The sequence below is a fragment of the Protopterus annectens genome, chromosome 5.part0 (genome assembly GCF_019279795.1).
Source record: "Protopterus annectens isolate FY-2018-M chromosome 5.part0, PAN1.0, whole genome shotgun sequence".
Taxonomy (NCBI): Eukaryota; Metazoa; Chordata; order Ceratodontiformes; family Protopteridae; genus Protopterus; species Protopterus annectens.
In genome coordinates this window covers 1,172,796,302-1,172,819,350 of record NC_056735.1, presented here as the reverse complement: position 1 = coordinate 1,172,819,350, position 23,049 = coordinate 1,172,796,302, and the positions used below count along the sequence as shown (strand labels likewise).

The 23,049-nt window shown below is 44.0% G+C and overlaps 1 protein-coding gene across 1 annotated transcript in view; it reads left to right on the top strand.

Moving 5' to 3' along the window:
* The window catches only part of ATR (ATR serine/threonine kinase), a 1,835,177-nt gene that overhangs the window by 446,571 nt on the left and 1,365,557 nt on the right, over nucleotides 1-23,049 (top strand). Inside the window, exon 10 of the mRNA XM_044071973.1 lies at nucleotides 11,592-11,854. Coding sequence (XP_043927908.1) covers nucleotides 11,592-11,854 — 263 coding nt within the window. The remainder of the gene's footprint in view (nucleotides 1-11,591; nucleotides 11,855-23,049) is intronic.

The following is a 23,049-nucleotide window of genomic DNA, read 5'->3' as shown; positions in this document are numbered from 1 at the left end:
TTCTCTGTGCTTCCCTTTGGCTTATCCACTGCTCCCAGAGTTTTCACAAAATGCCTGGCTCCCGCCACTGCTTTTTGCAGACAAAGACATATTCAAATTTGCCCATACTTAGATGACTGCCTGATTCAGGCAGACAGGAAAAGCTGCTAAAGCACTTGACCTTTGTAAAGGACCTACTGACCTCCCTGGGGTATACTAACAATGAAAAGAAATCCAAACTAGTACCCATGCAAAAAATTTTATTCCTGGGAGCAAGCCTGGACACGACATCCCAGATAGCATTCCTTACACCAGAAAAACAAACCTACCTGACAAACCTACTTCTCTCAACTAGCCACCAGACCCCAGATATCTGCAAGGAAAATCCTGCAAGCTGTGGGATTCATGGCTTCTTGCATTCTACTCATTCGATATGCCAGACTGCATATGAGGAAACTACAATGGTACCTAAAAAGCCTTTGGTGTCAACACTCCCAAGACCTGGAGACTCTTATATCAGTGATACCTTGCTTAAGGAAAGATTTCCTGTGGTGAGCAACAGCATGCAACCACAACAAGGGACTCCCCTTCTCACAGCCCCATGCCGCCCAGACCCTCACCACAGACTCATCAGACTGTGCCTGGGGTGCACACCTGGACGGCAGGTGCATTCAGGACCAATGGAGTCCAAACCAAATACATCTGCTCATCAGCCAAAAAGAGGTGTTAGCTGTTCAGCAAGCTCTGACATCCTTCAGACCCCTACTCTCCCCGGGGCCTCTAATGATCATAACAGATAACACCACTGTGATGTGGTATATCAACAAGCAGGGAGGGACTCACTCGTACCCTCTATGCAGGCTCGCCATGACTCTTTGGCACACCGCCTCAGCCATGCAACTACACCTGCTAGCACAATTCTTGCCAGGCTCTCTAAACTCTCTGGCAGACAACTTAAGCAGAAATCTTCTGGACCCACGCAAGTGACAGCTAGACCAAAGAACCTTCATCCTTGTAACCCGGAAGTGGAGCATCCCGAAGGTTGACCTCTTTGCTCCCCGCTCCAGCCATCAGCTCAGCAAATTCTGCACCAGGGAACCTCACAGTAAGGCCTGGAAAGTGGATGCTCTATCCTTCCAGTGGGTCAACCTCTCGGTCTGTGCATTCCCCCCTCTACCGCTCATTACAAGGGTACTGCTCAAAATAAGGGAGGAAAAACCTGATTGCCCCAGACTGGCCACGCCAGTGCTGGTACCCTCTGGTGCGAAGCCTGTCACCATTGCCACCATGGCATCTCCCTCAGAGTCCAACACTTCTGACCCAGAGGAATGGAGAATTCATACATCCCCAACTGCAGACCCTCAATCTGGCAGCCTGGCTTATTCCCTGACCACTGCACAAGTTGCCAATCTAAGCAAACAAGTTCCAGATGTTATAAGTGAGGCCAGACACCCTAGCACTAGAAAATCTTATGCTGAAAAGTGGAAATGTTTTTGCACCTGGATCCAGGCTAAGGGAGCCGGAACTGCACAGCCCTCCCTACCTCTCATCCTGGATTACCTGGCTGACCTACTACACAGGGGTCTATCCTTCTCCTCCATTAAAATTTATGCCTCTGCCATCTCTGCTCATTTCAGCCCAGAGCCACTTCTTTTCTCCCATCCTCTCATCAAACAGTTCCTAAGAGGGGCTAACAACTTGAGGCCACACCCATAAGAGCACCTTCCTCAGCTTGAGACCTTAACTTTATTTTGGAAAAACTCACTGTACCCCCCCCCCCCTTTGAAACAGCAGTGTCAGCAGAGTTAAAGTTCCTTTCTTGGAAGACAGCCTTGCTTCCGGCCATCACTTCAGCTAGAAGAGTATCCAAGCTACAAGCACTAATGGCTGTAGAACCCTTCATCATTTTCCACACTGACAGGGTCTCCTCAAGACTAACCCATCCTTCATGCCAAAAGTGATGTCTAGTGTGGCTTTCAACCAATCCATTCATTTGCCCACCTTTTTCCCTAACCCAGAAAACAAGGGGGGAAGGATTCTGCACTCTCTAGATGTGCATAGACAGCTCAGATTCTACCTAGACAGGACTAAATCATTTAGAAAGACTGATCAATTGTTGGTCAGTTTTGCTACAGGAGCAGAGGGCAAAGCCATATCCAAACAAACAGTTTCCAAATGGATAACACACTGCATCCATTTCTGCTACAAGCAGCACGGGAAACCTCCCCCACAAGGGGGTCAGGACACATTCTACCAGAGCAACCTCCACCTCTGCAGCTTTCCTCAGTGGGATCCCCACCAGGGACATCCTGGAGGCTGCAACATGGACATCTGTTCATACCTTCACCAAGCATTACCACCTGCCTGTCTTCTCCAAATCCAGGGCAGGCTTTGCCACAGCAGTCTTGCAGGGCATCCTAGCCAGCCCCCAGTCGTCTTGACTGCCCCCCACCCTTTTCTTCAGCTTTGGGAATCAACCCAAATGTGATGACTTCAACAGTGAAACACTAACAACATAGTACAGTTGTGTACACTTACCATAAATGTAGATGTTAGAGTGTATTCACTGTTGCAGTCCTGGTTTCCCTCCCTCCATCCCCCTTGTCTCTCTCTCTCTCTCTCTCTCTCTCTTAATTTCTCTCTCTCTCTCTCTCTCTCTCTCTCTCTCTCTCTATCCTTACAAAGATGTTTTGGTATTTACTTTCTACTGGTGGTGGTCTTCCACCATAACCTAGTTCCCTGTTGGGGGCTCCTGAAAGTTAGGGCAAGAAAAACTGATGCAATGGCATTGGCTGCCTTAATTTATAACACTAACGACCTGACGTCAGTCCTGGAGCGATGGCAACCGACGCAGAAATACTAAGCCTCTGGTATTTGGGCCAACTGAGGGCTACCCTGGCAGGGATAAACCAAATGTGAAGACTGCAACAGTGAATACACTAGAACATCTACATTTATGGTAAGTGTACACAACTGTGCTTTCTCGCTAGAACAGTTCCAGACAGTGTCAAGCCTCTCGCTCTACTAGGGCCTTGGCTACTTCTATAGCTTTTTTTTTTTTTGAAAGGGTTGGATTCTAGAAATATTCTAGAAGCAGCAACTTGGTCCTCTTTATATACTTTTATAAAGCATTACAAGCTTGATTCCTTCTCTAGGTCTTGATCACATTTTGCTTGGACCATTCTCCAGGGGCTCCTGGACCCTTCCTGTTCCACCTCCTTGCGTATCCATATAGCTTAAGCTACTTTAGCCATGACACAGTGCAGTTATGTAAGTAAATTTACCATTACAGTAAATGTTTGAAGAATAACTGCTGAAGTAGCCGAGGTGGCCTAATGGATCTCCCTAGAGTGACTGCAACTACTTAGCCAATTAGAGCTAATTATTTTGTCTATGAATGTCAGCATTGTTCTGTGTGATGGGAAAGTATCATTCAAGATCACTGTGTTTCCTACCTTGGACATCTGCACAGTAATCTCTATTTAATGTTGAAATGCTTTTTAAATGTAATAGCTTTCGCTTTGTACAAGTTCAGGCAGCACAGGTCATTTAAGACCAAATGCACTTTTTTCCATTAGACTGTTTGTACTCTTCCAGAAGAAAGAAGGTGTTTTTATATTGTTTCATTGGAGGTTTGATTAGTGATGCTTTTTAACTTCCCTTAATAGTCATTTGACATTTTTTCCTGTGGCTGTATGTATGTTTTTGCCATTTTCATCTCTTTACAAAGCATATGCTCTCTGTGCTTTGTCTGTTGCTACCAGGTCTTCACAAATCTGTGGGAGCTGGGTGTGGAGTTGTCTAGTAAACTTGTTATTGATGTCCTGATGATTATCTGTAAGGACCAGTTTGTCACATTTACGATCTTATCATTCTTGTCCAGGGGTAGGTCCATAAGTCTTGTAAGAGTAACTAGTGTTGTTACTACTAGTGTACTGCAATGTGTTGGATGAACAGGTAGTATATTGATGTTCATCGTGCATACAGCTGCAGTAATCACAGATGGGTTCTCTGCCGTCAGGCGGTCCCTCGGTCGGCCGAATTCCAAAGTCTAGGTCCGGCGTCGGTTATTGTCGCTTTCTCTCCTGACGTCAGTGAGGCCGGAGTATATAAGACACAGCCCGGCCATGTTCTTCAGTCTTTTTTGCCACGCGGTGCCCGAAGCAGAAGCAGTTCGCAAGTGCCGGTCGGCCAGCTCCTGAATTACGAAAAAAATTGGAAACCGAAATCTTCATTAAAGCTAAGTACCCGTTGAAACTTTTCTTGCCTTAGACCGATGTCAGAAAAAGTTAATAATTGTATTTCTTGTGGGAAGCAAATACCGCATAAGGATTTCCATTCCCTCTGCATACCTTGTTTAGGCCCAGACCACGGCGTCTCGGGCTGTCGCTTTGGCGCTACTTTCAATAAGCGCACTATTAAGCGTCGGGCGGAGTTCGCCCAACACTATTTTGGTAAAGCCTTTGATTATAAAATGTCGCCGGAAACTCCGACTACCGTTTGTCCAAAACGCAAGGACAAGGACCGACACGCGAACGCGGTCCCCACTGACACCACGCCAAAACAGGCTACCGTGGTCCGGTTCTCAGCGAGGCCTTTGCAGTCCCTGACTACCGGCGACACTCCTTTGGCGGTGTCCTCTGTACCAGACCGCAGGTACCTCAGCCCTTTCCCAGACTACAACCACCGAAGCCATTGCTAATGTTGAGCCTCCTAATGTGGACAGGTCCACTTCCACCCATGGTGTCTTTAGACCCTCATCTTCTTTTTCTATTAAGGCCTTTACTAAATCCAAAGCAGCCAGGCATCCCAAGAGGCCTGTTGCACAGGGCCCATCTCCAGGCCCCCTGCCTAAAAACAGATGCTTAAAATGGCTGAGGATTTAATTACTCTTATCAGGGGTTCTCAACCCCTCCAGACAAGAGGCCCAGAGTGGAGGAAGATTCTCCCTCTTCTGATCAGGGCTCCATTCTATCAGAACATTCTGATGTAGAGGAACACTCTTACTCCCCTTTTGAGGATTCGGATGCAGAGCAGTCCATTCCTTCTGTATCTCCTCCTGAGGATTTTTCCTTTGGGGAAACCTTGCACACTTTAAGGGAACACTTCCATTGGGAAGGCCAAGACTTTTCCGATTCCAAGAAAAGACTTAGGGAATTTATTTTGTTACCTCAACACAGACCTCTGGCTATACCTCCTGTTTTGGACATACTTGATGATGTTTATTCGGAGGATTGGCTTAACCGATTCCTGCCTCCTGCACCAGTCAAACCTGATGGGTACTACAGAGTTCCTAACTCTCACCAATTTCTCTACAAAAGCCATAATGCTGACCCTGAAACCATTTCTCAAGGCCCCAAGGGATTGAAGGCCTCTACTGCCAAGAATCCACTTCCTGCCGAAAGAGAGTCTAGATCCTTAGAAAGGTGGGGAAAAAAGGTATATACCTCTGCCACCTTAGCCATGAGGGCCTTAAATTGTCAGTTTCATATGCTTAAATATCAACAGTTCCTGTTATCACAATTAAGGAATAAAATGTCTCAACCTGAACAACCAGATTTGAAGGAGTTGCAGGATATGATGCATAGTGCAGAGCAAGTGGGTAAACACACCTTACAATGTGGCTATGATGCTCTAGAGGCCTCAAGTAGAGCGGCTGCTACAGGATCAGTCATTCGTAGACATGCCTGGCTTAGGGAACAAAACTTGCCTGATCATGTGAAAGCTAAACTTCTAGATGCTCCTTTACAAAGGGATGTGCTGTTTGGTACTAATGCTGAGGAGATATTACGGAAAATGGAAGAAAAAGCCAAATCTATGCAAACTGTCAAAGCTTTTTTACAGGTCCAACCACCACGTTTTAGCAGAAATTGGCCCTCAAAAAACTGGTCCTTTCCAGCCACTGACAAGCCCCAAAGAGGTAGATACAGGCGCACAAGGGGCAGAGGGCAATCACAAGGATCATATAGAGGCTGACACTGGCAAACTCCAGCACCAAGAGGTGGCGAAGACATTGCACAACAATACAGGAAACAAACCCAATGACTCCCTCATTTCCATGCCAAGCAGGTCTCAGCTGGCAGCACCTTTGGGAGGAAAGCTAGCATTATTTGCAAGAAATTGGCATATTGTCACAACAGACAAATGGATCCTGGACATTATAAACAGAGGCTACAAATTTCAATTCCACACTCTTCCAAAAATGAGAGGCATGCCAAACCTGCCACACAATCAAAGGGCAGAGGCACAACTACAAATTTCAAAGCTCATAAGCATGAGAGCTATACAAGAGGTACCTACTCACGAACAAGGTCAAGGTTTTTATTCAAGACTTTTTCTGGTACCAAGGAAAGGAAACGACTGGAGACCCATTTTGGACTTATCCATCCTAAACACATTTTTACTCGTACCAAAATTCAAGATGCTCACATTACAACAGCTTCTTCCCATGCTGGGCAAGGAGTTCTGGCTGGTAACATTGGACCTCAAGGAGGCATACCTGCATGTCCCAATCAGACAAAGCTGCAGAAGATACCTCAGATTTCTTGCAGGTTCAATTCACTATCAATTCTCTGCATTGCCCTTTGGCTTATCTACTGCGCCCAGAGTATTCACAAAGTGCCTGGCATCAGTGATTGCCTACTGCAGACTTCAAGGGATACAAATTTACCCTTATTTGGATGACTGCCTGATCCAAGCGGACAGCAAGCACATACTTCTGGAACATCTGGCTTATGTAACATGGTTACTGCAATCTCTGGGATACACAATCAACAAAGAGAAATCCAGGCTAACACCATCTCAGAAAATAATTTTCCTGGGTGCCAACTTGGACACAAACACCCAGATGGCCTATCTTACGCCAGAAAAACAGGGGCAACTAACTCAGTATTTCAAAATACTAGCAAAATGTACCGGGCTTACTGCAAGGAAAATCCTGCAGGCTCTGGGCTTCATGGCATCTTGCATTCTTTTAATCCCATGTGCAAAGCTGCATATGAGGAAACTTCAGTGGTACCTAAAAAACCTATGGTCTCAACACAGCCACAGTTTGGAAACAATAATACCACTACTTCCATGTCTGCAAAAGGAATTTCTGTGGTGGGCCCAAGCATGTCAAGCAAACACAGGTCTTCCATTCTGCAAGCCTCAAGCAAATCAAGTCATCACAACAGACGCCTCAGATTACGCCTGGGGGGCGCACATGACAGACCGGTGCATTCAGGGCAAATGGACCCAAAAGGAAAAGCACCTTCACATCAATCAAAAAGAAATGCTAGCAGTAATAAATGCAATAACAGCTTTCAAGGACCTCCTACATCCAGGACAATTACTGATAAGAACAGACAACACCACAGTAATGTGGTACATAAACAAACAAGGAGGAACACATTCATACCCCTTGTGCAGACTAGCCATGACTCTTTGGAACTTGGCTCTGGAATGGCAAATCGAACTTCAAGCACAGTACTTGCCAGGATTGGAAAACACGTTGGCAGACAATCTAAGCAGAAATATGACAGATCCACACGAATGGAAGTTGCATCCTCAGGTGTTTACAGAGATAATCCAAGCGTGGGGAAGGCCATACATAGATCTTTTTGCCTCCCACAGGAATCCTCAATTGGAAAAGTTTTGTTCGAGGACCTTTCATCCAAAGGCCTGGAGAGTGGACGCCCTTTCATTCAGTTGGACAGCATGGACAGTTTATGCATTCCCACCTCTGCCTCTTCTGCCCAAGGTGCTTTTGAAAGCAAGAGCAGACAGACCGAAGATGATACTGATTGCTCCAGATTGGCCAAGGCAACACTGGTACCCGCTCCTGAGGAGCCTAACACATACTCCTCCCTGGTCTCTGCCTCTAATGCCTCTTCTGCTGACTCAGCACACAACAATCTCGCTACATGGAAAATTCCTTAACACCACAACAGACCCTACTCTCCAAGGAGGTGCAGGATGTCATTTTGGAGGCCAGAAGGCCATCTACTAGAAAAGCTTACTCTGCAAAATGGAAGCGGTTTTGCTCTTGGAATGAGAAAAAAGGCCAGGACCCTAGAAAACTGAACTTGCCTCAGGTATTACAGTATCTAGCTGAGCTGCTGAACAGTGGACTTTCATTTTCTTCCATAAAAATCCATGCCTCAGCCATTTCTGCAGAATTCAACACGGATCCTCCTTTATTTTCTCGCCCACTCTTACGACAGTTCCTCAGAGGGGCCAAGAATATAAGACCACCAAGGAAACAACCAATACCAGCCTGGGATCTTAATTACATACTAGAAAAATTAACATTGCCTCCTTTTGAACCAGCTGCCTCAACAGATTTGCAATATTTGTCCTGGAAAACAGCCTTCCTTCTGGCTATCACTTCAGCTCGTAGGGTTTCGGAACTGCAGGCCCTCATGGCGGTGCAGCCATTTCTCATCTTCCATCAGGACAGGGTTTCCCTTCATACCAACCCAACATTTATGCCTAAAGTGGTGTCCAGGGTAGCTTTAAGTCAAGCCATACACCTACCTACCTTTTACCCCAATCCTCAAAACGAAGGGGAAAGGCTGCTACACTCTTTAGACATCCATAGGCAGCTACGTTATTATTTGGACAGAACAAAGCCCTTCAGGAAATCAGAACAACTCTTTGTGTCCTATGCTGTAGGGGCTCAAGGGAAGCCAGTTACCAAGCAGACTATTTCTAAGTGGATAGGCCACTGCATACGGTTTTGTTATTCCTATCATGGGAAATCTGTTCCTACAGGCATCAGATCACACTCCACCAGGGCCACAGCTACCTCTACAGCCTTCCTCAGAGGAGTTCCTACCAAAGATATTTTGGAGACAGCCACTTGGAGTTCTGTACATACCTTCTCAAAACACTACCACCTGCCTTTATATTCCAAAACTAGAGCAGGCTTTGCCACTGCTGTGTTGCAGGGCATTCTGGCTCAACCCAGTTCCTCCTAGTACCTACCACCCTGTGCGCAGCTTTGGGACTCTACCCATCTGTGATTACTGCAGCTGTATGCACGATGAACATAGTACAGTTTTGTACCTACCATAAATGTAGATGTTCGAGTGCTAATACAGCTGCAGTACAGGTTTCCCTCCCTCCTTCCCCACTTGGTAAAGGCATGGGGCCTAACACCCTCTTCATACAACCTGACTGGGTTATCCTTCTATGGTTTATTTGCTTGCAACTACTGATTTTGGATTATATTGCATTGCATGTATATATATATATAAACATAATTTATGTATTGCCTTCCTTCTGGGGGCACCTGACATCTGGGGCAAGAAAGACTAAAGAACATGGCGTCGGCTGTGTCTTATATACTCCGGCCTCACTGACGTCAGGAGAGAAAGCGACAACAACCGACGCAGGACCTAGACTTTGGAATTCAGCTGACCGAGGGACCGTCTGACGGCAGAGAACCCATCTGTGATTACTGCAGCTGTATTAGCACTCGAACATCTACATTTATGGTAGGTACAAAACTGTACTTTGTATGATATGTATTCAGGTAGTCACTTACATAGGTGGGAAAAGCACATTTTCTGGGCTTCTGGATATTATCCAGTTCAAAATGTTTCAGCATCATTATTTTGTTAGCTTAAATGAGTAATGTAATCAATCGTGCTTAATAGGTCATCATATATATATTCATCAGTCCAGCTGACTGTACTACTAGGTACCATCTTAAGTTTTTTATCTAGTTAATATGTCCTGCAGTAAAGATTTTCTGTGCACCAGTCTGCATTGATAACAAGTGTGAGTCTGTACCCTGTATACAGGTGGTTGATTTTGATCTTCAGTTTAGAACTAACATTGTCCTGTATGAATAATGCAGCAACTCCTGCTGTTTGGCTAGTGCAGTCTTAACTATATATATTGTGTACCTGGAAACACTTAATTCAGTATAAAGGGTATGAGTCATGTTTTTCATACAGCCAGTATGTGTGGTTTGGTACGTGACAGTCCACCATGGAACTATGGACTTTTGTTGCACATACTCCTTGCATTTAGATATGCTGTTTTTAGACCTTTTCAGGTAGGTAAGCTATGTTTAGATTCCCATTTGATTACGAAGTTATGGTTTTCTGGATGCTATGTCTGCCCAGTGCAGGGTATCTTGTTTCCTTCTTACTAGTCACAAACATCTATATCTTTTGACTATCTCATCCTGAACACGTCTTCCCTTTATGCAGTTCCTGTTTAGCCTCCTTTTCTTTTCATTTCCTCATTGTTCCGTTCTCCCTTTTTGTGGATGACTTCTTTAACACCGATATAATGGGGATGGCAGATTAATAACGATAATAGTAGGCCGTATATTGTATAACCTTAACTGTTCCTTGAAATACTGTTCAAGAAATTCTGTGCCGACCTAATTTGATGTGATACTTGCTGTCTGTATTCTTTATTTGTCCTGTCTCTAACACTTTTGCTGTCTTTAGTTTAATTGTGCTCTTGAAATGTATGAAGCTTTTCTTCCTTGGTCTTCATTAAAGATTGGGAGCGTCCAGTTGGATGGACCCTTGTTACAGGTAAGTTAACCAATCCTCCCTTCAAGGTCTAAACTTCAAGATAACACCTGATATGAGAAGACTGACAGATGACACTCAGTAGCCCAGTGACTGATCCCAGTTGTAGCTGCTCTGTGTGCAATTGTCCCTCCCCTACCCTTTATGTATTTCAAGGGCCCCTGAGTTTGTCTGTTGACACTCATGCTACTGTTTTATATCAGCCTGTGGTTCACTGTAAAAATGTACATTAACAGGAAGTAGCAGCTGCATGGGAGAGCTTTTTCAGAGCATGAAGCAGGTCTGGCTAGAGGTGGAAGGAAGCAAGCTCTTGGTTTCTTATGATCAGCTGCTGAACCAGTAGACAAGGAAATGGGTGGACTGAACGAGTCACATGGTAATTTCCATCTTTATAGTTTGTGTGATATTTTTGCCATTTTTGGCCCAAACAGCATTTTGCAAAGACTACACAGGATTTAGTTGCATCACTGCCCCTTTGAAAAGGATGTTCTATTTGTTTTGCTCTGGTAATATAAATCTGTTATAACTACGTTTATAGTTACTATTTTGCATAACAGATTATATTCATTAGTGTAGAAAATGGTCACTAAGCTTACTGGCCTGCCATACAGCAGTATTGTAGTGTTTGGAACAAGTGTGCATCATCTTAGCATATATGGATGCCTCAGGTGTCTGCAGCAGTTTTCTTACTTGGGGTAGCCTCTGGCATGTCTCAGTGTGTTTGCATGAAATTTGCCTTCTGGTGTACAGTTTTTGATCCAGAAGTGAGGAAGGTCTGACTTTGCATGTTTATTATATATAGATATTCCTAAGGCAGATAAAAAGAAGAAAAATTGTTTGAGTAATGCAGAGCGATTCTTGATTAGATCTAGCTCAGCCATATCCTGCACTAGGAAGGCACAAACATCTACAGTCTCTTATGGAAATTTAAGATTTGGTAGTTAATGCAAGTCTTTCAAATATGTTCTAGAGAACGTGGATGACTTTTCTCGGGAATAGATAGATGAAAGTGTAACATAAATTAAAACTTTTTTTTTTTTTGATGGCTCATATTTTTCTGTTTTTTGTCCATTTCAGAGATCAACTGAATGACAGTTCTGACCTTGTGAAACAAGCCGTGGCCAGCATTTTGGGTCATTTAGTGTGCGGACTTTCAGGCATGTTTGATTTGAAAATTCCTTCCACCGAGCCCCTTATGCACATTACAGGTGTCGTACTCCTTTGTAGTCACCTCTCTTCTGCCTCTGTCCATGGACAAGCAAGCCCATTAGTTGAGGCTTCTGTTCTTGTCCCATTTGTAGCTCTTCTTGAAAGATCGATACACAGTTCTGTGAAAATTGGTGAGTCTATTTTTTTTTTTTCAGCAAAAGATCTGAAGCAGTACTTGAAAAAAAAAAACTTGTATTTGAAATTCTTTATAAAAGGTCCACATGCAGTTATAGTGATTTATGATATGCATCTTAGTTTCTTGACTCAATACAGTTATGATTTCATTGTGTTTCACTATGATAATGTGAATGGAACTGAACTATCAGTGCTAGGATCATTTAAAGAATATTTTTCTCTTAAATAGTTTGTAGGTGTGCTCATGCTTTTGTTTGCTTAGTATTTATGCTTGTTTGCTACTTCCTCAGCTTGAGTCAAAGTACTGGAGTGTTAATTCAGAAGAAATCTTATATTTGATCCAAAGATGCAAGTCAGATAAGTCTTTGTTACTGGGGAACAGCATGACTTCAAGCACTGCCACAAGGTCAGGAAGTACAGACTTGCCATGTGATGATACGAGAGAGAGAGGTCAGTCTGCCCTACCTTTTGGCAAGAAAGGTGAAAGTGGTTGAAATTTCTTTGCTTAGGGACCAGTGGGAGGGCCCTACTTGTAGTCCCAGGAATTTGTGAGAATTTTTGCCACAAGTGCCATAAATTGCAGGATAAGTTGCATCCTAGGTCTGGCAATTCAGATCCTGCAGGTGTTCAACTCATCTTCAAATAGGGAAGATTCAAGACAGTGCCAGGGCTTTGCCTAGGTGGAGGAGGCACTGTTTTGTCTCCCATTTTGAGGAATGTATTCCATTGTGCTGGCTCTTTCGTGGGGTATGTCAACCGTCTAGTTCAGTTTGGGCATCAGTTCTGTGACCAGAATGTATGTGCTTGCTGCTTGCATCTGTTATAACCTTGTGAAGAGAAGGATTGTGGCCCAGCATTTGGCTGGTCATTTTAAAAGAGTACTGCTATGCCATCCTGTTTTGATGACCTCCCTTCTGTGGAACTGGAATTTCATGATGGTCAAGCATCCTTTTCTATTTCAGGCCATTTGCTTAGTGGTGTTGAAGCAGGTTGCTTAGAATTTACTTTGTTTGGTGGACATCATTTTAACTATAGCTTTTCTTTCACAAGGACTGAATATCTCTGAGGACAAACCCATGTTTCTTCTCTGAAATGGTTTCTGAGCTGTACTTGAGCTAGTTGATTCATCTCCCTATTTTAAACCGAGGGAAATATTCACAAAGTAGATGTGCAAAAAAACTTAAACTCAGGTTTTATGTGAAACACGTGTGTGATTTTTAGGAAATGGACTAGCTGTTTTCTTTTGTTCCTAAGCATATTGTCTGATTTATCTTTTGTGATCAGGTGATGAATTGTTTTCTGGAAAAAAGCCTTGGTTAATGCTTACTCTACTACAGACATTGTGGTCTCCAGTGCTGATTTCAAGAATGTTTCAAAACACAAAGCAACAAATACACAGTTTCACTTGACCTTGTGCATGGTCAATAATACAATAAAAATGGTAAGAAGCACCGATTGCCATATGATTACAAATAGGTTATACAAGTACGATTTCCTTCCTTCAATCACTGTTGCAGTATTCCTTACAGTAGTGATATCCTGCCATGGATAGCCATACATCCAGTCAGCATACCAAAGACCTGGGCCCCTCCAAGCAACATAGGTCAGATGTATGTCCTACGTCCGAGGTGTAAGATGCATAAGTGATGTGCAAATGCCATATTCTCAGAACATCTTTGCCACCAGTCTGAGTTCTGTGCTTTGAACGTGTTCTGAAAGTCATTCGTCTTGTATCAGCTACAAGAGTAGGACAGATAAGTAGCCTGTTGGAGTGTCTTTCTCTTTGTTTCTCATTGTGGGTTTTATTGAAGGTACATGTCATCCTGAAAGGGGAAATGCGAGTGTGGGAGGCAGATTCCCCATAAGGATAGACACAAGAAGTAACTCTTTTTGTTAGGGATGCAGACCACAACCACAAACAGTGTGACATTTGACAAGCATTTATTCCTAAGACCCTGACAACTTTTCTTTTCCCTTTTGTCTATATCTAGAGAATCAGCAGTTGCTGTTGCTTGCTCAAGGGGCTATGGCTTCTGAATCCACCCATCCCGATGTCAGGCTTCATTCAAAAAAGTAGTCCGAAAAAGTTGTGATTGGAAATTTCTGCTGTCTAGCCTCTGCCAGATTTCTCTGTAGGGTCAGATGAAGAGCTCTAGGACCATGTGGTTCCAACACCTGGTCTCTTCTGTCGTGACCCTGTTGGAGGTTGACACCCCATTTGCACATCCTTTGATGGTTAGCCGACGTCCACTATGGATGAGAAGGAGGAACCATAGTTAGTAATTTCTTAAGGGTCTGTGGGGATTTCTCAAGTACTTGTCAGGAAGGAAATACCTGATTCTGTTATAGAGGTCAGGCAGGGTTTAGAACCTCCTAAGTTTGTCAAGGCTGAGGTTCCTGTTCAAAGGAAACAGGCTAGGCACTTGACTGCTGTTGCTAAGGACCCCCATAAGTAGTGGGAAGATTTCAACCAAGGTCTTTTCAAAGTCTTTATGGCTTTAAAACCTCAAAAAGGTTTGTTAACACATTGTCCTGTTGGTTTTCTTTCTTCTTGCACTCCTCTAAATGACCTAAGAATTCTGTTTCTTCTTATGAAGATGAGGATTTGCATCCTGGAGAAGAATATTTGGCTTATCCCTCCCAGATTCACTATCCTTTGGATATGGATCTGATTATGCCCTTACCCTTACTCCCTAGTTGAAGAGCTTTCTTTTGGAGACAGCATTGTTAAAATGATGGAGTATTTTCATTTGGAAAGTTCCCAGATGTCTGACATCCAGAAGAGATGAGATCTTTTACAGACGGACATTCTGAGACCCTCTGCAGTTCCTCCTGTTTTGGAAGCTCTTCTAGACACTTGGCCTGTTCCCAAGCCCTTGAGTCTCGGCCCCATTTTCCTGAAAAAAAAAATGGACAGGTTCTATAAGGGTCCTGTGGCTCAGAAATTTTTGTACAAGAATCCCTACTAGGACTCTCCTGACATTTCCTGCTCAACAGAAAACCTGCTAAACTGTTTGCTTCTTCCAGACTCTTACCTTCAGACAAAGATAGTAGAGCTATGGATAAGATGGATAAGTACAGAAAAGGTGTGTATCTCTGCTACCTTAGCTTTCAGGGCAATCAATTACTGGACATCTATGCTTAGGTATGTGCTTGCCCTTCTTGCCAAACTTTGGGGGGGGGTGTTGGCTGACATGCCTGATTCTGATTCTAAGACTTGAACCTTTCTTTGCTGGGTTCTGCATCCCAAGTAGCTCATCATTCCATCAAATGCAGTTATGAGGCTGCATCAGGGTCATTCATTAGGATGTATTCCTGGCTTAGGCTGCAGTCTCTCCCTGAAGATGTGAAGGTGAAATTATTGGACCTTCCTTTAGATACTCAAAATATGTTTGTTTCCACTGCTGATCTTTTTAAACATATGAAAGATAAAAGGAAGGTCATGCAAGACCTCAAACACGTTCCTTTTATCCATTCCTAAATACCAGAGGAATTGCCCCTCTTAGCACATTTTGTGAGTAAGCAACATAAACTGCCTTTAATAAGCAAAAGACCTTCAAAGAGAGTTTTTTTTTCTGAGAAACATGGTCAAGGTTCCAGAGAACAGAAGTCTTCCTTTTTGCACAAGTCAGCCTCTATTTGACTGTCCTGTTTCGCTTGCCCTTGGCCAGATATCTCTTTCACAAAGGTTAACTCTGTCTTTTCACATCTGGCAGCAAATCACCACAGAATCTTGGGTTCTATCAGTCATTCACAGTGGTTATTTCATGGAGTAGAAATCTCTTCCTCCTTTTTCAGGGAATTCTCAACCCCCTCCTTGCCAGTTGCCTCATTTTCTTCCTCTTCTTCAAGATATCCTGGCTCAAGGTACTATTCAGACAGTGCCTTCATGCCAAAGGGGTGTACAGGTTTCTACTCCAGGATATTTTGCCACACAGGAAAGAGGACTGTTGGAGGCCTGTTTAGACTTCTCATTTCTCAATACCATTCTAAAAAGTTTCTTACTTCAAAATGCTGTCTCTTCAATCTTTGTTCAATCTACTTCCTCAGGCCTTTCTAGTGTCTCTGGACTGGAAGGATACATCTATCTCTCTCTGTCCAGGAAGTATTTATTATTTTGTGCTTCTTCCTTAAATTATTAGTTCTCTGCTTTGCCTTTTGATGTTCACCAGGTTTCACTGTTGCAGTCATTACTCTTGGGTTATCCTACTGGCAGGCTACCCACAGTCTGCCAGAATTCCAAAGTCTAGGTCCGGCGTCAGTTGCTGTCGCCTCCTTCCTGATGTCAGTGTGCCAGGGGTATAAAAGATGCAGCCGACGCCATTTTCTTCAGTCTTTCCTGCCGCGCGGTGCCCGAAGCAAAAGCAGTTTGCAAGTGCCGGTCGGCCGACTCCTGAGATTTTCACAGACGAATTTCAGATCCGAAGTCTTCATTAAAGCTAAGTACCCCGTTGGGGAAACTTTTTTCTTACTCCAGACCGATGTCAGAAAAAGTTAACAATTGTATTTCTTGTGGGAAGCAAATACCTCATAAGGATTTTCATTCTTACTGTATTCCTTGCCTAGGCCCTGATCATAACTTTGCTAGCTGTCGGTTTTGTGCTAGATTCAACCAACGCACTATTAAGCGTCTGTTTGATTTTGCTTTTTATTACTTTGGCCTAAAATTCAATTATATAATGTTGTCGGAACAGCTGACGACTGGAGTTTCTAAAAAACGCAAGGTAAAAGAGAAGGACAGGCATCCGAGATCCAAAACCAATGACGAGGCTTCCGCTAAGCCAGTCGCCGGTTCTCAGTGAGGTGCTTTCGCAGCCCCTGACGTCCGCTACCTCAGAGCCACAGGCTGCTGACGACTCCCACGTGGAGCCAGCTAGGCCTCTGGATACTCAAGGTATTGGACATTCGGAAATCATTCCCTCAGATGGGTCTGGAGCCGCTGAGCAGGCATCGGCTTCTGAGGGTGTTTTCAGACCTACACAGCTATATGTAAAGCCTACTTCAGCTTCTAAAGCAAAGACTAAAGCAGCTTTAAAGACAAAGAAACAAGTACAGCATTCTCCAGGACAAACTTCCATGCCTAAGAAACAGATGCTCAAAGTGGCCGAAGACCTTATTACCTTGATCAGGGGTTCCCATCCCCCTCCTGATAAGAGGCCTAGGCAAGAGACAGACTATGTCTCTTCAGATCAGGTTTCCATTTCCTCTGACTCCTCTTCTGTACAGGAATACTCTCGTACAGGAATACTCTCTTCCTCCCTATGAGGATTCTGATGCTGAAGAATCCATTCCTTCAGCCTCTCCTCCTGAGAATTATTCTTTTGGGGAAACCCTGCAATACCATGAGGGAGCACTTCCACTGGGAAAGCCAAGATTACTCAGAATCAAAGAAAAGGCTTAGAGATTTTCTTTTACTTCCTCAGCACAGACCTCTTGCTAGTCCCCCTTTGCTAGACATTGTAGAAGATGTATTTTCAGAGTTTGGCCTCTCTCCAGACTCCTTACCTCCAGCTCCTGTTAAATCAGACCGATACTACAGGGTTCCTGATTCACATAAATTTCTTTATAAAAACCCTGCTGCTGACCCAGAAACTATTTCTCAGGGTCCCAAAGGGGTTAAGGCTGCTACTGCAAAAAACCCTATCTCTTCTGACAGGGATTCAAGGGCACTAGACAAATTGGGGAAAAAGGTTTACACTTCTGCTACTTTGGCTGTGAGAGCTTTAAATTGTCAATTTCATATGATTAAATATCAGCAATACTTAATGTCACTGTTAAAACAGAAAATGCTGGCCCATTCTGATTGTGCAGAAAATAAGGAAATGCAGGATTTATTGCATGCACCTGAACAAGTGGGAAAGCATACTTTGCAATGTGGTTTTGATTCTCTGGAGGCCTCCTGCAGGGCTGCAGTTAAGGGTTCTGTCATTAGGAGGCATGCTTGGTTAAAGGAACAAAATCTGCCTGATCATGTTAAAGCAAAATTATTAGATGCTCCATTACAGCATGATACTTTATTTGGTGTTAAAGCAGAGGAGGTTTTGAAGAAAATGGAGGACAAAGTGAAATCTATGCAAACAGTAAAGGATTTTTTACAGGTTCAGCCAAGATTTAGCAGGAACTGGCCTACAAAGAATTGGTCCTTTCCAGTGTCGGACAGGCCACAAAGAGGCAGATACAGACGTCCCAGAGGCAGATCCCAGCCCCAGGGCTCATACAGGCCTAAACAGTGGGGCGCTTCTACCTCCAAAAGTGGAGAAGACAAAGCACAGCCATACAGGAAACAGTCCCAATGACTTACCTCTGCCAGCACCAAGCACTTATCTTCTTGCAGCCCCCTTAGGGGAAAAACTAGCACTTTTCTTTCAAAATTGGCAAATGATCACCCAGGACAAATGGGCATTGAATATAGTTTCCCAGGGCTACAGGTTCCACTTTCACAACCTGCCAAAGGCAAGAGGTATGCCAAACCTGCCAAGCAATCAATGGGCAGAGGCACAAAAACAAGTTTCGTCCCTTATGAACATGAGGGCCATTCAGCGAGTACCACAGCAAGAGCAGGGACAAGGATTTTACTCAAGACTTTTCTTGGTACCCAGAAAGGACAAAGCCTGGAGACTAATACTGGACCTGTCTTTTCTAAATACATTTCTGGGCGTTGCAAAATTCAAAATGTTAACTCTGCAGCAGCTTCTGCCCATGCTGGGCAAGAAAGCTTGGCTTGTAACTTTGGACCTAAAAGAGGCATACCTGCATATTCCAATCAGACAATCTTGCAGAAGATACCTCAGATTCATAGCTGGCTCAATGCACTACCAATTCTCTGCACTGCCCTTTGGCTTATCTACTGCGCCCAGGGTCTTCACAAAATGCCTGGCACCAATAATTGCATTTTGCAGACAAAGAAGAATTCAAATATATCCTTACTTGGACAACTGCCTTATTCAAGCAGAGAACAAGAACACTCTACTAAAGCATCTGGCATTCGTAAAAAGATTATTAATTTGCCTAGGGTACACAATAAATGAAAGGAAATCAAAACTAGTACCCTCTCAAGAGATAATATTCCTGGGTGCAAGCTTAAATACAACTGCCCAGATGGCTTATCTCACGCCAGACAAACAAAGGCAACTAACTTCTTACTTCAAAATGTTGGCAACAAAGACCCAGTTATCTTCAAGAAAAATTCTGCAGGCTTTGGGCTTCATGGCATCCTGCATTCTGCTAATTCCATATGCCAGACTGCATATGAGGAAACTTCAGTGGTACCTAAAAAGTGTCTGGATTCAACATTCTCAAAGCCTGAAAGCATTAGTTACCCTCATTCCTTGCCTGCAGCAGGAGTTTCGATGGTGGGCACATGCCTGTCACCTCAACAAGGGACAGCCATTCACTCTACCCACAGCCAGGCAGTCAGTAACAACAGATGCATCAGATTATGCCTGGGGAGCACACATGACAGGAAAATGTATTCAGGGCACATGGTCCACAAGCCAAATGCATCTACATATCAATCAAAAAGAGATGCTAGCTGTTCAGAATGCCCTGACAGCTTTCAAGGATCTACTCCATCCAAGACAACTACTGATAAGGACGGACAATACTACAGTCATGTGGTACATAAACAAGCAGGGAGGCACACATTCCTACCCCCTATGCAGACAAGCCATGACTTTGTGGGACACAGCATTGACTTATCAAGTACACCTGCAAGCACAATTCCTGCCAGGAAAGAACAATATTCTGGCAGACGACCTAAGCAGGAGCAGGAGCCTCACGGATCCACACGAGTGGAAACTGGATCCACAAGTCTTCAGCATGATAACAAAGGAATGGGGATGCCCAGACATAGATCTATTTGCCTCCCCTCACAACTGCCAACTACAGAATTTCTGCACAAGGACTTATCACAAGCGAGCATGGAAAGTGGATGCTCTGTCATTCAGTTGGAAAAGTCTAACAGTATATGCCTTTCCTCCTCTGCCTCTCCTCCCCAAGGTACTCCTAAAGGTCAGACAAGAGAAGCCAAGAATGATTCTTGTTGCCCCAGACTGGCCACGCCAGCACTGGTACCCAATCCTAAAAAGCTTGTCTCAAGGCCCAGCCTGGACATTGCCTCTAATTCCTCACTTACTGACCCAGCGAAACAATCAGATACTGCACAGCCAACTCAGGACCCTAAATCTGGCAGCATGGCGGATAATGTAACCATTCAAAACACACCTCTCTCTAAAGCAGTGATGGATGTTATTTTGGAGGCCAGGAGGCCCAGTACCAGAAAATCTTATGTAGAAAAATGGAAAAGATTCTGTGCTTGGAACTAGGCACACCCCGACACATCTGTTCCAAATATTCCTCAGATTTTACAATACCTAACTGAGATGCTGGACAAAGGCCTATCCTTTTCATCAATTAAAATTCATGCCTGTGCCATTTCAGCTCATTACAATACGGAACCTCCTATTTTGTCCCATCCATTACTAAGGCAGTACCTCAGAGGGGCCAAAAACATAAGACCTCCAAGGAGAGCCCCAATACCTGCATGGGACCTCAACTATGTCTTGGAAAAGCTCACACTGCCGCCTTTTAAGCCAGCCAATACAGCTGATATAAAGTTTTTATCTTGGAAAACAGCTCTGCTCCTAGCAATAACCTCTGCAAGACGAGTCTCAGAGTTACAGGCACTCATGGCTGTGGAACCTTTCATCGTTTTCCATCCAGACAGGGTTTCCCTAAGGACGAACCCAACATTTATACCTAAGGTAGTGTCCAGTGTGGCCCTTAACCAAACCATTCATTTACCTACCTTTTATCCAAACCCACAGAATAAGGGTGAGAGACTTCTTCATTCCTTGGACATACACAGACAACTACGCTTCTACGTGGACAGAACTAAAGCTTTCAGAAAAACTGAGCAACTTTTAGTGGCATATGCTGCAGGATCTCAAGGAAAACCTATCTCAAAACAGACTATTTCAAAATAGATAGGCCACTGCATTTGTTTCTGCTACTCACAACATGGCAAATCAGTGCCCAAGGGCATTAGGCCTCATTCTACCAGGGCAGCAGCCACTTCAGCAGCCTTTCTCAGAGGAAAAGCTCACACTGCCGCCTTTTAAGCCAGCCAATACAGCTGATATAAAGTTTTTATCTTGGAAAACAGCTCTGCTCCTAGCAATAACCTCTGCAAGACGAGTCTCAGAGTTACAGGCACTCATGGCTGTGGAACCTTTCATCGTTTTCCATCCAGACAGGGTTTCCCTAAGGGCGAACCCAACATTTATACCTAAGGTAGTGTCCAGTGTGGCCCTTAACCAAACCATTCATTTACCTACCTTTTATCCAAACCCACAGAATAAGGGTGAGAGACTTCTTCATTCCTTGGACATACACAGACAACTACGCTTCTACGTGGACAGAACTAAAGCTTTCAGAAAAACTGAGCAACTTTTAGTGGCATATGCTGCAGGATCTCAAGGAAAACCTATCTCAAAACAGACTATTTCAAAATAGATAGGCCACTGCATTTGTTTCTGCTACTCACAACATGGCAAATCAGTGCCCAAGGGCATTAGGCCTCATTCTACCAGGGCAGCAGCCACTTAAGCAGCCTTTCTCAGAGGAGTACCAACCAAAGATATTTTAGAGGCTGCAACTTGGAGTTCAGTGCACACTTTTACAAAACACTACCATTTACCTCTCTACTCTAAATCCAGAGCAGGCTTCGCCTCTGCAGTTCTGCAAGGCCTTATAGCCTCTCTTAATCCTATTTAGGCTCAGCCACCCAACCTCAGCTTTCAGATTCAACCCAAGAGTAATGACTGCATCAGTGAAACACAATGAACATAGTACAGTTGTGTACCTACCATAAATGTAGATGTTCGAGTGTATTCACTGTTGCAGTCCAGGTTACCCACCCACCATCCCCCTTTTCTTTGCTGGGACTTACCTATACTTCTCTATTTTATACAACCTATGTGGTGTATTTGCTTATAGATGAAGGAAATGTTTATTTTTCTGCATGCATAATTATTGGCATAATTTTTTAGCCTACCTTTTTGGGGGCACCTGACATCCGGGGCAAGAAAAACTGAAGAAAATGGCGTCGGCTGCATCTTTTATACCCCTGGCGCACTAACGTCAGGGAGGAGGCGACCGCAACCGACGCCGGATCTAGACTTTGGAATTCTGGCTGACTGCAGGTAGCCTGCCAGCAGGATAACCCAAGAGTAATGACTGCAACAGTGAATACACTCGAAAATCTACATTTATGGTAGGTACACAACTGTACTTTTCTTCTACACCAAGAGTTTGTACCAGATGTCTAGCCCTGGTCAATAACCTTTTTCAGTTTCTACATTGTTCAAATTATTCCCTCTCTGGACTGCCTTGTCATGCAGGCCATCTATCTGCTGCTTCTTTTGCAGGACCTAGAATTCACTATGCTTTTTTGTAGTGTGTTTCACTCTGTCTCAAAAATTCAATTCCAACTCCTCTCAAGACCAGATTTTCTTGAAGTGAAGGATTCAGACCCTTACTATGATGGCTTTTCTCTCTCCTCCCAGTGTCCTCTACTTGAAAACTTTCAGTCACTTCTCCCCTTGCAAGACAGTTTCTGAGATCCCTAGGATTCATGGCATTGATTATTCCAATAGTTCTTTTGCCAGACGTCATATGAGGAAGTTCCAGTGGTATATGAGGACAATTTGGCTGCAACGTGGTCACCCTGTGGCCTTTCACATTCTTCTGTTGCCTTGCCTAAGGAAAGACATTCTGAGATGGACCCACCAGATAGTTCAGAATCTAGGCCTTCCTTTTTGTTTACATTCCCTTACACACGGGCTGTTTATGGATGATTCAGACCTTTCCTGGGAGGCTTGTTCCAACAGCATCAGGGTCTAGGGGGTCTGGCCTCCACAGGAGGTGAAGGAGCATCAGCATCCATGAAGTAATAGCTGTTACCTTGGCTATTCAAGCTCTGCATTACCATTGGACTTTCGGGCCATTCAGAGTTTTCACAGACAACACCACTGTCACATGGTACAATAAGTGGGAAACAAAGTCTTAGGCTAGTTGTTGTAGCATGGGATTTTGCCATCCAACATCTCTTGATTGTTTAAGCAGTTTATATTACCTCAGAACACAGTGCTGTGGCAGGCAATCTGAGAATATCCGGGGCAGAACCTCATGA